The sequence below is a fragment of the Typopeltis vanoorti genome, chromosome 9 (genome assembly GCF_054136105.1).
Source record: "Typopeltis vanoorti isolate ZY-2024b chromosome 9, IOZ_Tvanoo_1.0, whole genome shotgun sequence".
Lineage (NCBI taxonomy): Eukaryota > Metazoa > Arthropoda > Arachnida > Uropygi > Thelyphonidae > Typopeltis > Typopeltis vanoorti.
This window is the reverse complement of record NC_143557.1, coordinates 1281491-1298129: the sequence shown is the minus strand read 5'-3', so window position 1 is coordinate 1298129 and position 16639 is coordinate 1281491. Positions and strand designations below refer to the sequence as shown.

At 36.3% G+C, this 16639-nt stretch overlaps 1 protein-coding gene across 1 annotated transcript in view; it reads left to right on the top strand.

Moving 5' to 3' along the window:
• Nucleotides 1–16639, top strand: part of LOC150102843 (uncharacterized) — an 836492-nt gene that overhangs the window by 527875 nt on the left and 291978 nt on the right. The window contains exon 17 of the mRNA XM_090397955.1: nt 5113–5281. Coding sequence (XP_090254081.1) covers nt 5113–5281 — 169 coding nt within the window. The remainder of the gene's footprint in view (nt 1–5112; nt 5282–16639) is intronic.

The window sequence follows — 16639 nt, the reverse complement described above, 5'->3', positions numbered from 1 at the left end:
AATCATGGAGACTTCCACCAAATTTTCTGTTGATCTTTTCAACCAAATTCCAGAAGCTCTGTTCAAATTGGAATAATGTTATCTGGAATTGGGATGTGTGGTTAAAATTCAAACAGGCAGTAATACAGATTAAGATTGAATGGGGAAAGGAACATGCTTTTTTCAAAAGAAAAAAGTTGAAAGACCTGTATGAAGAGTAAAGCTGATTTGTAGCAACCCGCACAGTGGTACAGAATGTAGCATCGTCATTAGAAATATTAACATAGAAGAAAGAAATTTTAAAATAAGAATACTGTGCACTTAGCAGATAGCCCTTCAGCTGCATTCTTCAAGAGACAATTGATTAAATTTTGCAAAGAAAGGACTATCACTCAAATTGCTTTGATGGAGAAGACGTCTACCACTCAAGACATCCATGACTCCTTTCAAAAATACTACAAAAATCTGTTTGAAGACAATAGTGCTGTTGGAAATTATAACTCTTGGAACATTAATGGCCTTTCTGTTCAAACCCAAGATGGGCGTCACAGACCCATTACAGCATTTGAAGTTACCACAACCTATAAAGAATGCCTGACAAGAAATTCCCTAGAAGCTGATGTTCTAGGGATAGAACTTTACTGTGAGGCCTGGAATTTTATTCTGCCCATTCTAGTTATACTGTTTAATTCTTTTTCTCCCATCAGAATACATGCCAAGTGAATTTGTGGCAAGTCATACCATCCTCATTCCAAAACAATATAGATCATACCTTAATCAATGACAGAGCCTATTCCTCTATCTAATACTGACTATTAGATATTTTTCTGCATTATCAATAACATGCTCAAAATGGGAATGAGATACATAAATAAAGCACAGAGGTGTATGGAGTTGCAGACCGAGCAGTAGAATTTAATGTGTTTTTGCTAAGTGATCTACTCAGCTTAGTTAATACGAAAAAGCAGCCAATGGCAGTGCTATAAGTAGATCTTACTCAAGTATTTGATAATGTTCAACATCCTCCAGCAAACTGGTGTGGGTAAAAACTGTTATCTATTATTAAATGAGCCTATTCTAGTTCAATTACCCACCTCCTAGTTAAATGGGTTCCTGTCATACCCAGTCAAAATTCAAAAAGGAGTCAAGGTTGCCCTCTTAGTCCATTGCCCTTTACACTGGCGTTTGAACCTTTCTTACAGGAAGTCAACAATACATGTGCTGTGTGAAGAATAACAGTTCCTTCAACTATGAAGGAAAATAAGGTATTAGCATGTCTAGAATGAATGGGCAGAAAGGGAAATGGCCCAGTCGAGCATGGAAGATCACATCGAGTGAGTGGTAAATGTGGAACTAGCTATAGATCCTAAAATGAGCTGTTGTGTTTGTATACAAATGCTATAAGTATAAGAAACAAGGCAAATGAAATGGTTGTACTAATTGCATCTGTTCACTGAAAGATTGTCGGAATAAGTGAGACATGGTTGGAAGAGGACGACATCTGACAGGAATAGAAATGTATCGGTATGATGTGTTTTGTGAGGACAGAAGGGGTAAAAAGGGAGGGGAGTACTATTGATGATAGAGAAAGAGTTATGTTCATACAAAGTAGAGATGCAAGAGAGTAATAGTAGCAATGGTTTTGAAGCAGTATGGTGTGAGATAGAGGTGAATGGAATCAAATACTTGGTTGGATGTTGTTATAGACCAGGTAATGTGGATGGTGGTGATAATGAAATATATAATCAAATTAGCCAAGCAAATAAGAAAAGGGTGATCATAATGGGCGATTTTAATTATGGCAATATAGACTGGAATGATGAGATAGCAACTGGAAGTAAAGAAAATGAGTTTCTTGAGTTTTTGAGGGATAACTACCTCAGACAGTATGTAATAGAGAGCACATGAGGATTGAGGATCTTGGATTTGGTCATCTCATCAGAGGATGTAATTATAAATGAGGTGTCAAATCATCCACCAATTGGTGAGAGCGACCATGAGGTGATTACCTGGGTGGTTGCCAGCAGTGCAAGGACCTCTGTGAGAAAAGGGTATATGTGGAACTACAAGGGGGGGGGGTGATTATGAAGAGCTCAGGAGACAGCTTGCAGGTGTAGCATGGAATGAGGAGTTAGCTGGAAAAGAGATCAATGCAGCTTGGGGGATTTTCAAAAACGGTTTAGTAGATGCAATATCTAAATGTATTCCAAGGGTGAGAAGGTTAAATAAGGTAGGTGTGAGATGGATGAATAAAGAGATTAAGCATGCAATACAGGGAAAAAGGGCATTGTGGAGGCAGTATAAGAGAAGTGGAAATAACTAATTCCATGAGGTCTACAAAGATCAGGCAAGGAGGGTGACTTGGTTGGTGAGGGTAGCTAAAGAGAGGTATGAAACAGCAGTTAGCAAATGAAGCCAAAAAGGATCCTCAGGAGTTCTTTCGATATGTAGCCAGTAAAAGAAAGAATAATTATGGAAGGATTACATTGATTTTCTATTGGAGAAAATGGTATAAAGACAGCTGTTGCAGAATGTGTGGTGGAGATACTTAATAAGCAGTTCATAAAGGTCTTTCAATCTTGTGAATGTGACTTCATGGAGAGATTGAGAGCAGTTGATGATGGGGAGGAGAGACTGACTATAAGTGAGCAAGAGGTGTATGGGAAGTTGAGTAAACTAGATGTTGATAAGGCTGTGAGATTTGATAATATATCATCACGTATCCTGAAGAATTGTGCCAGGGAGTTGACACCTGCCTTGACATATTTTTTTAATAAGAGTCTTGTACACTTGGTCAAGTTCCTAAGAAGTGGAAGGAAGGCAAGATTGTGCCACTTCATAAAGGAGGTGATCGAACTCAAGCATCAAACTGTAGGCTTATCTGTGTGTCAGGTGTTGTGGTTAAGTTGTTGGAGAAGCTTGTGAGAACTAGAATCCAGAGTTGGGTTGACAACAATGGTATTATCTTTGATGGACAGCATGGATTTGCTAAAGGGAGGTCATGTTTTAGTAATCTACTTATTACAATTAAAGTGACTGCTTCCTTGGACAGAGGAGAAGGATACACAGTAATATACTTGGATTTCACAAAGGCTTTTGATAGAGTACCTCATGATAAGTTGACAGTCAAACTAGAGCAGATGTGGTTGGATATTAGACTAGTGCATTGGATTGGAGACTGGCTATCTGATAGGTATCAACAAGTTGTGTCTGGGGGAGCGATATCCAGGAAAAGGAACGTCACTAATGGAGTGCCTCAGGGATCTGTTTTAGTACCATTACTATTTATCTTGTATATTAATGATATTGGTGAAGATTTCGATGGAGATATTCAGTTGTTTGCAAGTTGAAGATGATGAAAAGTTGGGATGAACCATGAAGATTAGTGAAGATGTTGTGGCCTTACAAGAAGTCTTGAATAAAATGAGTGATTGGGCTTGGAAATGGGGATGTGAGTTCAATGTTGCAAAATGTAAGGTTTTAAAATTTGGAAAACAAAGATGGGATACAGAATTTATGCTTGGTGAAAATATATTATTGGAGGTGGAGGAAATAAGAGATCTGGGGATGATAGTGGATAAGGATCTGAAATTTAGGGAACACATAGCCAAAATTGTGAAGACAACACAAAGGCTTCTGGGAATGATGCAGAGGACACTGACGTGTAGAAGTAGGGAGATTCTTGTTCCGTTGTATGAGGCTTTGATTAGACACATGGACTATTGTGCTCAGATTTGGTCACCTGGTTTTCAGAAGGATGAAGAGATGTTGGAAAGGGTCCAAGAGGTAACTGACTAAGGTAGTTTCTGACCTCTGGAATGTCGAGTATGAGGAATCAATGAGAAGATGTAATTTGCAGAGTCTGGTGGACAGGAGGAAGAGTGTGTGTGATAAAAGGACCTCCCAGATGAGTCTTGACTCCATGATGTCTTGGGGTAATAATAATAATAATAATATGCCGATGATGTAGTGGCTCTTTGAAGGATAATGATTTCATACACATCTTTTATATGATAGAGACTTACAAGTTGGTAAGGGGTGGTTATAGGATCAATGCTGGAGAAGTTCTTCATAAAATAGCGGGAGAACCAGAGGTCATCCCTGGAAACTGTATAAAGAGGATGTGAGTAGGAATGCGAGAAGCAGGTTTTTTTTATGCAGAGTTGTGAATGATTGGAATGTCTTGCCTGAGAGTGTGGTGTCTGCACGAAGTTTGAGTGTGTTTAAGACATGGTACGATGAGCTGTGTGTGTGTGATAAAAGGACCTCCCAGATGAGTCTGACTCCACGAGGTCTTGGGGTAATAATAATAATATGCCAATGACGTCGTGGCTCTTTTGAAGGATAATGATTTCATACACATCTTATTTAGTATTTTGTAAAAATACCAAAAAAAAAAATGTATATGAAATCTTTTTTGGTATTTTTTGTGGATTAAATATTAATGCAGAGAAGACAAAATTAAAAGTCCATGAACTTATATACAAGAACATTGATACCTTGGAAGACTGTAAAATTGGACCACTTTCCTTTTCTTCTAAAGCTATAGTACTCAAAACCATAATCTTCTTGCTCATTTGTACATAATGAATATTACAGACATCAGAGAAGCTGAAGAAAAGTAATTATATAGTACACTTATGCAGTTTTTTTGGTTCAGTCGATACCAAGAAGTTAAAAAACAATTTCTTCAACTATCAAAGAAGCAGGGAGGATTTTGGCGTCCAGTCTTAAAATTCTACTATTTAAGCAATTCGGCTTCAAAAATCTATAAAATATTGCACACTAATCACATGTGTGCAGACGTTTTCTGGTACTACCTGGGTTTTCATCTTCCCCTGTTTGGGGGTAAATGATTATAAAGGTCCAAAAGCTGAGATTTTTCCTGAATACTACAACATTCTGGTATTGACATTCTTCCCATTAAAAAAAGTAAAATTTGGTATAAAGAAATCTTTAAATCTCGTTTTCTCCTAGTCAGTAAACTAGAAGAGAACCATTTATGTCTTGGGAAAATTACTGTGAACAGTCAATTTATAAATTTAGATCTCAAATAAATCATTTTATGAAAAATTTTATTTATTTTTATTTATTTATTTCAGTTCAGTAATTTAGACTTTTTTTAATTTTTAGATGTTACCGATTCTGTCATTGATCATACACAAGGCCAGCCTGTAAATCATTCCACTCCAGAAGAAGAAGTTGAATCTCATATTATAAAAGCTCATTGTGTGATCATTGCATCGCGCTGTGATTGGTTTCGAAAGGCCCTTCTCAGTGGTATGAGAGAATCAATAGACAAGTATGTTATCAGTGTCTTTCAGGCCATTATACACTAATTTCTGTCATTTTTTTGAGAATTACATCACTGTCTTCTTTGCTTATTCATTAACATTAATTTCTGCCATGTAGAAACATATAAAACAATTGTTCACTTAAATTTCACCGATAACCAGAACACTTTTTCTAGAATTTTCAGTATTCACAAAGTCATTTTCAGATTGTGGAAATAAATTTTTTTTTTTTTTTTTTTTTTTTTACTTATTAAGATGGACATAAGCCTTTAGAATATGATGCAGTTTATGTATAATCTGCAACTGGGATCTAAAACTTGTAGATTTCTGCAATGCAAGAATTATTACTCAAAGCTCATTACAGATTCTTGAACTTAATTATAATAAAATTCAACTCCTCATCTGTTCCTCAGATATCACGGACAAACAATATACCGTATTTTCCGGTGTATAAGACGCACTTTTTTACCTTAAGAATTCATCTTAAAAATTGGGTGCATCTTATATAATGATGGTAAAGATTGTTTTCTCTTTTCAAAGTCATATGCACTCCCTTTTATGTTTCAAGATCTTCGTAGGCAGTTAGTGGTGTAATCAAATTGATGCGTGACCTTCACGTGACTTCTAGCACGTCATTGGCTAAAAACGGGGAGTCCCTATTCAAGTTTCATAATATCTTATCCGAGTAATCAGTTACTGATCTTTATCGGTATTGAGTTGACATGTTGAGATATTTTGTGTTAGGTTTTTTCAGAAAATTGTATTAAATTTCTTGGGTGTGTCTTATACATAGGAGCATCTTATACACTGGAAAATATGGTAAACCTTTTAATGATAGTGAACATTTGTACAGCCGATGCTTACTCTAGAAAGCTTGAAAATGTTAATGGAGATGGTTATTTTTTGAGGATATTCACTTCACACTAGGGCTGAAAATTGTTAACTCATGTGAAATCAGTGACATCACATCATATGTATAAGTTTCTTACAGCAGTATATTTATTAGTTATCATTTTTAGGCCTGTATATTATCTTAGCATATTTCTAGGTTACGAGAGGATAAAAATGTTGTTTAAGATAAACAATTTATCAGAGTATATTTAAGAAATATACTTTTCTGACTCTTTGAAATTTATTAGAATTCTGAAAAAAAATAACATATCGGAGATGTCAAAAACAACAGAACAGACACGTCAGGATTAGCCCATTTTCTCAATTTCGAACCATTCCATTGATTGGGACAACAGCTCCATGCCATACATTGAAGAAGATTTCTAATGTAGAAACTTTAAAGAAGCTGCAGTGGTACTCCGGACAGGAGACAATCTCAATAGAAATCAAGGCATGATATTAAAAGACATTTGGAAAAGCTTAATAAATTCGCTATGTTTAGCAGAACTGAATTTCGCGAAAAACTATAAAACGAGATCTACTAACAGTGATTAAGTCTCCATGCTTTATGCTCTTAATGTCACGCATCCTTTTCAATTTTTTTAAACTCATTTTAAGGTCTTTACTGCATTCTTCTGTTGTAGCATTTAATGTTAGTGCAACCACTCTCATCCTGAAGAAGCCAGACAGACTCCAGCTGGCGAAACTGGCAGACGATTATGCATATATTTATAAAGAATCATGGTCCAATAAAATCCAAAGAAAATGTCTCATATTTAATATAAAAAAGGACCAAATATTAACAATCAAAATGTGGTTTGATAGTACTGACTTAGGAAGAAGGGTTATGATAACAAACTGATTTGATTCGCAGACTGTGTAGAAGAAATTGGTATGAGTGTTTGGATGTGTAGAGTGAGTTTGATGATAATAAAGAATTATGTAAGAGGGATGGTCTGCAGGTGAATTGGTTTGGTATCAGAAGCCTCGAGAAGTTATTTATTGGTGTGAAGCCTAATTTGTAAAGTCAGGAAAACTAGATTGTCATGGGAGGAATGGTGAGAATGTGTAAGTTCAGCTAAGGCATGCAAACGCGATAATGATATGAATGTCTCTGAGCACAGTTATGAATCTAGTGGAGGGGGAGGGGTAGAAGAAAAAGATGCTCAACTGAAACAGGAGTACAAAGGGTTTGAGCTTATTGACTTGGTGAATACTTTCTGACCTAAGAATGTTGGCATTAATGAAATGTGGCTCTTAGAGGTATTAACTGAAATTGAGTGTAAAGAGCATAATATTTTTAGAAAGGACAAGAAGAAATAGGAGAGAGAGTAAGGGGGCACTATGAACAATATCAAATGATTTGAGTCCAGTTATGGTAGAAGCTCTTGGGATCAATAATAGCAATAATTTTCCAAGTAGCAGTGAGTTTGAGGCTATCTGGTATGAAGGCTAACAAGAAGAAATGTATATTTAGGTTTTGCTGCAGGTGGCAGTTTAATTGCTGGAATGATGAAATGCATGGTCAAATTATCTGGTGAATCCTCTGTGAGTAATCATTATGTATAACTTAGATTATCCAAACATTTATTGGATAGCAGATAAAACTGTTAAGAATGAAGGAGAATATATTTAACTGTTGTAAGTCTACTTTGTCAAGCAGCATATGAAAAAAGGAACTTGTGGTCAAAGAGCATTCATTTGATCTTAGCATCAAAAGGGATTTCAGTTAATGATGTGACTGTTTTGCCACCAGTTGATGACAGTAATCATAACATATTTTATATAGTGTTTGATGGCAAAATAACTGAGAATAATGAGGACTTTTTATTACTCATTTTAAATATATGAAACATGCCAGCTAGTTTTGCTCACACACAGCTGATGGCCTCTTCAGGGTTATAAAAAGCACATAAAAATAGATAACTTCAGAATTGTTCAGTACTGAAAAAAATCATTGCATTGGTAAAGATTGGAGATATTTGTTGGAAAAATTGAAATCTGACTCACTAAAATATCTAATGTGAGATTTCCAAATGTCATTTAAGATAGTACTTGGTGTCTGTTAATAGACCTGCATGAATAGATAACTATCACAGATTCTTTGAGAAATCTATAAGAAAAGTTTTATACCAAATTTAGGGCAAGATGGAAACATTTCGGTCATTGTATGGCTAGTACTGGAAGTATGGCAGACCAGACCATATCTTTAATTTGTGCTTATTATCTCTAATGTGTTCCTTCTTTCTCACCTCAAAACAATATTATATAAGTCAAGCCACATTAGTATGGTACTCTATAGACCCCCCCCCTTGGATGCTATTGTCAAAGGGGGCACTGTCTTTAGAAGATCTGAGAAGATTGCAAGCAGTTTGAATGGCATAAAAGTCACTCTGATGTTATGATCCTTAAAGAGAGCAGCAGTCTTAATAGATATGTTACCAATGTAGGGAATGGAGATCAGTTCTCTGTACTGGGTGTTCTGATTATTGAGAGAGAGTTGGTTTGAAAATGAAATGTTAACTTTTTTTTTTTTTCTGAATATTCATTAAGAACAACCAACTCAGAAGGTGTTGGGAGTTCCATCTTAAGCTGATCTTCATTTTACAAAATGAGGATCAAGTCAGGAGATTGCTCAATTCTCACGGGTGTTGCCAAGTGTACACTTTGCAATATTGAATTGACAGTTCTATACTGTTGCCCACTCATACAATCTCTTGACATGGTCTGAATAAGTGCTGGAAGGACATTATGTTAGAGGTTTCATGTAATATTTACAGCACTAGGAAAGGATTAAAAACTAATTTTAATGCTTCCAGTATTTTGGTTCAGTCACTGAGACATTTTCAGGGATTACAAATAAATCTTGTAACACACACTCAAATACAATATAATACTAAATGAAACACACCAGTGTTTCATTTAGTATTGCATAGTATTTGCCAAGGTTGTACGCCCTCTATGGGCTTTTGTAGGTGACCTAGGATGTAAAGTGGTACCTCTGATAAGTAATGTGTCCCAAATTTTGGGAATTTTATGGAACCATATTTATTTATATTCGGTTGATTTCTAAGTGCCATCGCAGATTCTGAAAACAGTCTTTTATAAATATACTATGATGGAGTATGATGGTTTTTCTGCAGAAGATCCTGTGGGTTGTATCCAAAACATGGTATGCAAGGCCAGATTGACAACCGTCGTGATTGCAGATGTATGATGTGTTTTTCTAAATGGATGGTTGCTGATTTACTTGTCTGTCCGAAGTAAGCCAGCTTGCAGAACAGGGTATTTTATATACTCCAGGCAGGAGAGGAAGAAGAGAGGAAGGAGCTGTTCTTTAGTAGAATGGATAAGGGGAGCAAGTTTATAGTGGGGCTTTAAAGCTGTGTAGAGGTTGTACTTTTTTAAGGATCGGGCTATTTTTTCTGATGTACCCCAGATCTAGGGGATGGCTTTTCTGAAATCCTTCTGAAGAGATGACTGGGGAATGGGGGAGGAACTGATTATTTTTTTTAATTCTGTAATCGCTGTAACCATTGGAAAGGAAGGTGTTGTGTATGTGGTTGGGTTCAGTTGAAAGGGAGGTTCCACTGGAACAAAGATTGCGGGCTCTATTGGTTAGAGTTTTAATAATGCCATATTGTTGAGAGGGATGGTGGTGAATGTATCTGGATTTTCTAGATACAGTGAAGGAAAGGTTACTATCAGGAAGGCACATGTGTTACTAAAGTGTGTAGGAAGGGTAAACTATTGTTATTTTCCTTTTCTATTGTAAATTAGATTCTTGTAGGCTATTGAGGTGACTGAGGAAGAAGTCTAACGTGTCTGGGCCATGAGGCCAAATAGAGAACATTTAAGGTGATTCTATGGCTTGTTTTTCAAAATTTTCCATGTAAAAATTGGTAAGAAGGGATGAGAGAGAGGCACCTATAGTGGTATCTGTTTGTAAATTTGTTCTTCCAAGAAAAATAACAGAATTGATGACAAAGGAAAAGAGATCTAAGATATCAGAAGGAAAAACTTTTTTTAAGAATGCCAGGTGTCATTTAAGGGAATATTGGTAAACAGTGAGGTGATGTCAAAGCTAACCAATATATATATATGTATTATTTAAAGTTAGATTTTCAATCAGTTTTATGGGAAGAGTTTTTTATATAGGATGTGGTATGTCCAGTGAGTGAGGGAGTAAGACAGTTAGCTAGCTGCTTTGAGAGTTTGTAGCATGGTGCATCATTGGCATCTACTATAAGTCTTACGGGGAATTAGGTTTGTGGATTTTAGGTAAATCATATATCAGGGGGGAAGAGAACTGATAGCTTTGAGTTTTTGGTAATGTTTGGCAGCCAGGAGGATACTTTTTAAAATAAGTTTTTTAAATTTTTAACTTGAGTTTTTGTGGGATCAGGATCGTTCTCTTGTGGGGGTGTAGGTAGCGTGATCTCAGAGAATAATATCAATTTTTTGATTATATTCATGGCATTACACTTATCTGCTTTGGGTAAGATGATACTTTTTTCTTTCCATAAATTTCTGTTTACAAAAAGAAAAGTAAAGTATCGTGATCGGCACAGCGAATGAGGGTAATGCCACAGCTGTCCTTTATGCCATCTAATATAATCGAAAAATAGATATTATTTTCCTCTAGTGACTTTCTAGTATACTGCACCCCCATATACAACTTTCTGATACCTATCTGAGAGTCAGTTGCCTATCCAACTCACTAATTTATCATCTAATTCCATCTGCTCCAGTTTAATTACCAACTTGTGTTGTGGCAATCTATCAAAAGCCTTTGCAAAATATACATTTACAAAATAAATTTATCTGCTTTGGGTAAGATGATACTTTTTTCTTTCCATAAATTTCTGTTTACAAAAAGAAAAGTAAAGTATCGTGATCGGCACAGCGAATGAGGGTAATGCCACAGCTGTCCTTTATGCCATCTAATATAATCGAAAAATGGATATTATTTTCCTCTAGTGACTTTCTAGTATACTGCACCCCCATATACAACTTTCTGATACCTATCTGAGAGTCAGTTGCCTATCCAACTCACTAATTTATCATCTAATTCCATCTGCTCCAGTTTAATTACCAACTTGTGTTGTGGCAATCTATCAAAAGCCTTTGCAAAATATACATTTACAAAATAAATTTACAGTATACACTACTGTATGCATCTCCCTTGTTCAATACATTCATCACCTTGATATAGTAGTAAATATGCAAGTTGCTAAAACATGACCTCGATTTAACAAACCCATGCTGACAAGAACAAAGGATACCACTGTTATCAACCCACTTTTGTATCCCAGATCTCATCAACCTCACCAATACCTTAACTACACTGGAGTCCAAAAGCTAAGGACAAACTACATTTTTATATGTACATGAAAAAATTTTCATGACTACAGCCAAATGTGGACATATATTTATTTCCAGCATATAAATTAAGCTAATGAATAAATTTCCAGCTAATAAATTATATTACACAAAAAGTGGGTTATAAATTTCATACAAATTAAATTGCAATACGTTTTTACAAATTTCTTAAGGATGTAGTTAAGGAGTTAATGTACATTCCTTACAGAAAACCATGTGGAGAGACATTTCGTTATGAATATGTCCATCCCAAAACTGTGATAAACACTCTTACAATGTCATACTTTGCTTAGCATCAAGTAATTCAGGAGTTCTTCAAGCAAACTCGTCTACTTCTACAGAGTAGGAAAAAACAAATAAGGCCTTGTTTGTTTTCTGGAGCAGAATTTTGAGCAGCAGTGCATCTCCCTATTGTGTTCCAAATGCATTCTATGGGGTTGAGATCTGTGGATCATGTTGGCCACTCAATTTGATTAATATCCTCGGTCTCCAGAAGTATCTTCACTGCTTCTGTACAATGTGGTGTGGCATTGTCATCCATAAAAATGAATTCGTCGTCTACAGCACCATGGAACAATTGAGCATGACGTTTAGTTTAAGAACTTCATTGAAATATTGTTCACCAGTCAAAGTCCCTTTTTCCAGTACTTGTAGCTCAGTATGTCCATTAAGCATAATGCCTCCCCACACCATGACCATGACCCCAACACTGCCATATCTATCCCTTTCAAGAACATTCTCAAGACAGTAAGCAGTATCACTTTCATGTCAGATCAAGTGTCATCTAGAATTGGGAAATCTGTAAATAGTACATTAGCCCATCGGTGTCTTGTCCAATTTTTTATGGATACATCACCACTGAAAATGTGCCCTACGATAAGCTGTGGATAAAGGGGTGCATACTACTGCCTTTTGGCATTAGTATGCAGGCCTATTTGTTGTAGGAAGTTTGTCAAGATATCTGCGTACCTGAGCTTGAAGGGAGCCATCTTGCAAGTTGGCCTGCTGTGGTAAATCGATTTTGTTTTGCTGTTATAACCAAAAATCTGCCTTTTTGCTCTGTGGTAGTTCTAGGGCAACCTTTTAAGAAACGTCTGGAACACATTCCATTGGCTTGAAATGCAGCCAGAGCCTGGATACAATGCTATGTGAATTCCAAACTCTCTGGCAATATCGGTAATTCTGCGGCTTTTTCAAGCTTTCCAATAATTCTTCCTGTGTTAAGTCATCTAGCTGATGTCTTCGAGACAGTACAAGACATCCAGGTTTGCAAATTTATTCCTTTAAACGCATTTCGCTTAGTGCAGCCTTTTGCCTTTTATCCTGTTGAATGCTACCACATGCGCAATTTGAACATTTGAATGCATAGCCTCTTTCTAGTCGAAATCGTCAGTTCAAATTGCCACAAGCTGATTCATCTGAATTTGCAGTTGTAGTCTTCAGAAATATTGTTCATCCTTAGGTTTTAGACACTAGTGTACAATTCCAGATATACAGATCTGCCTATAATTTGTAGCCTTAGCCCTATCACAAGCTTTGTGAAGTGAAACAATTTTACCTCTTCTGTTACCAATGCTACAACAAATGTGAGAATTTTTGTACTGAGAATGAGCATTATTCCACTGAAAGAAATTGGATGAGAAGCAGTGTTCAAATAGTTTTGTAATATCTGGTGAAAAAAAGAGATCTCTAATAAGATGTAAAACATTATCAATAGAAACATTGTTAAAGAGAAATACTATAACAAGACTTGTGAGTATGTCAGAAGATGATATGCCAACGCTTCTTCAATTTATACGAAAACACAATGAAAAAAAAAAGTAAATAATTTAAAGCCATATAATTCAGCCTGAATATTATAGGCCATCATCAGTGCAATGTTAGTTAATTACATGGTAGATTACAAACAATGGATTGATTTAATGGCATGTGATATTCAGGCTGAAATACATAGTTTTAAATAAATATTATCTAGTGGGGTCCCACAGGGCTCAGTGCTGGGACCTATATTGTTTAACCTTTATATCAATGACATTGTCAGTGGATTGCAGAGGGATGTTCAGTTGTTTGCAGATGATGCAAAGCTGGGAAGGATTATTAGTAATAGTGCAGATGCAGCAGCCCTGCAAGAGGATTTGAATAAGCTAGATAGATGGGCAAATGAATGGGGGTTGGTTTAATGCAGCAAAATGTAAGGTCTTGAGGTTTGGGAAACATCAATGGGACACTGCATACTCTATGGGAGGAGTTATACTGGAGGAAGTAGGGGAGACAAGAGATCTGGGATTGATGATTGTTAGAAACCTGAAATTTAAGGGCCAAATTGCAAAGGTGGTGAAGGTAACACAGAGGATTGCTTCAATTATGAGAAGGACACTGACCTGCAGAGATAAGAGGGTTATCATTCCGTTGTATAAGTCTCTGATCAGACCACACTTGGACTATTGTTCTCGGATTTGGTCTCCAGGATTTGAACGGGATAAATTAACTGTGGAAAGGATACAAAGACGGATGACAAAGATGGTTTCAGGGCTGTGCAAGGATAGTTACGAGGATCAGCTGAGGGAATGTGGACTGCAGAGTTTAGCGGATAGAAGAAGGAGAGGTGATATGATTGAGACTTTTAAACTGTTGAGAGGTGGTTACAGGGTTGACACTGGGGAGTTCTTTCGCTTGGTTGAACAGCGGGAAGGAGTGATGACAAGAGGCCTTCCCTGGAAGTTACAAAAGGAAACTGTGAGCAAGAGGGTGAAGAGTGGTTTCTTTGCATGGAGGGTGGTTGAACCGTGGAATGCATTGCCTGATGGAGTGGTGAGAGCGAGAACGGGCAATGAGTTTAAGGAGTGGCATGATAGACTTTGTGTTTCTTAGGAAGGACCTCCCACGCTGAGTCTTTTGACTCCATGGAGGCCTGAATAATAATAATAATAATATCTACTTATTTCCTTGTGTTTTCATGTGAATTGAAGAAACCTCATGGTGCAAGCATCTCTTAAAGAGCAATGCCAACATTACACAATTTCTGGATGAAGTGAGCTGACTTCTTGACATAAGAGTCAGAGGATCTGGTGTGATTTCTGGAAAGACTGGTATGATTTCTGAACAAAGAATAACTTGGATAGTTGATGTCATCAACAATCATCCTCTAAGGAATGCCGGGTTTGTGGATTTTTGGAGAGCCATATAGTCTTGGCTAAATAGAATGTAGTGATTTAAGTTTTCATAGTAAATATGTAGCCATTTGATTTGATTTTTTTCATAGGTGGCCCAAAAGGATCACAATCCAAGGAAGAGTAAATGGAGGAGTCAGAGCAAATTGGATATTTTGATGTTATTTGTTATTCTTTTTTCAGAGACAAAAAAGGTTTTATTTCTGCTGTAGTGATGTCTATACATAAATGATATTGGGAAGGACCTAACAGAAGATGTTCGTCTGTTTGCTGATGATGCAAAGATATGCAAGACAATCAGGAATGCACACTTACAAAATTACTTGAATATATTGAACCTTTTGGGAAATGATAATATAAATATAAGGCCATATAAATTTAAGTAAGTGTAAAGTAATGCATATTTAGTGTGATGAGATTTCCAGTAGCATATTATATTGGTTTGAATATACTTAGAGAAACTGATGAGGATAGGTATCTTGGAGGTAGGGTGGATAGGAAGTTGAAGTTCAGAGGTCATATAACAAAAATTGCAAATACAACTCAAAGATAATGTGATGTAACCTTTATATGTAAGGATAGAGAAGTTATTTTGCCTCATGAAAATAACGATGAGAGGACTCATTTTTGTAAACTATGCAGGCTACAACTGTATTAGGAATAATCACTTTAATTTCCTGATGTTTCAGCCTTCATATAAGGTCATCATCTGGAGAGAGAGAGAGCGCACACACACAAACACACACAGAGAGAGAGAGAGAGAAAGAGAAGCTGTATTACATTTCAAAGAGTATGCTAAAATGACAATGATTTGATCAACTGTTATTTTACTGGCTTGACCTCTAGTGAAAAAAGTCTTTAATTGCATATGTATGATTTGTTTTCTATTAGTCCATTTTGATAAAGTTTCACTGGCCTGACAGCTGTTTCGAACTGTTGGTTCTCCTCAGAGACCAGGCAGCAACCTTAAGTAAGCAGAAACTCTTGTTCAGTACTAAGGAACTGAAATGTCAGAGAGGTGTATTTTTCGTAAGCGACTTCTCCTTAATTATCACCCGGATGCAGTAGTGTTGCCACTGGTTGCATTTTCGTCCTATCGCAGAAAGAGTGCATTCATAACGGTTGATAATCATCATAGCATGCAGGTTTTCGATCTCAAGCTATCACACGTCACCAGCAGAGACATTATCCTTTCCATATTCGAACATACAAGAATGAAGTCATGCCATGAATTCAAAAAAGGGACAGTTAGCGTCCCGTTAAGGCTTTTTCGGGACAATGGGACCAGAGTCTAAAAAAGGGGACAATCCCGTCATTAAAAAGGGGACATCTGGTCACCCTAACTTAGAAGCATAGGGGTAACTTCCTTAATCCTCATATTATGGTTGGCAAGTCCAAGGATACTTGGAAGGCTATAGCTACTTAAGTGCCTGTTAAATCCACTTGGAGAAGAGGGGGGAGAGAATACTATTGATATATTTGGTAAACTTATTCTCTGAGATTGGTTATACAAGGGGGATCTGGAAAGTTCTGATAAACACCTAGAACAAAAATGATATTAAAGCAACTGATATAATCACAAAAAAGAAAATATGATGATATAAGAACATAAGTTCCTTCATAACTCTGCTATTAGTGTGTTTTTTTTTTAGTTATATAAGTTGCTTTATTTTTGTTCTAGGTTTTTAACAGCACTTTCAACCTCTTCCTCTTGTATACCAGACTTTATAATACATGTTTACAATATTCTAATGGTCCAGTAAGTTATCTTCTCTCAGAAAATCTAGCAAAATACCCAAAGTTTGAAAGTGTCATACTTCAATAATAAGATGCCAAGGTATAATCTTATTTTTATATTTGTTTTTCAGCTGTATACTCATTTGAAATTAAATTCTGCTGTATTCTATTTGTTCTCAAATTCTG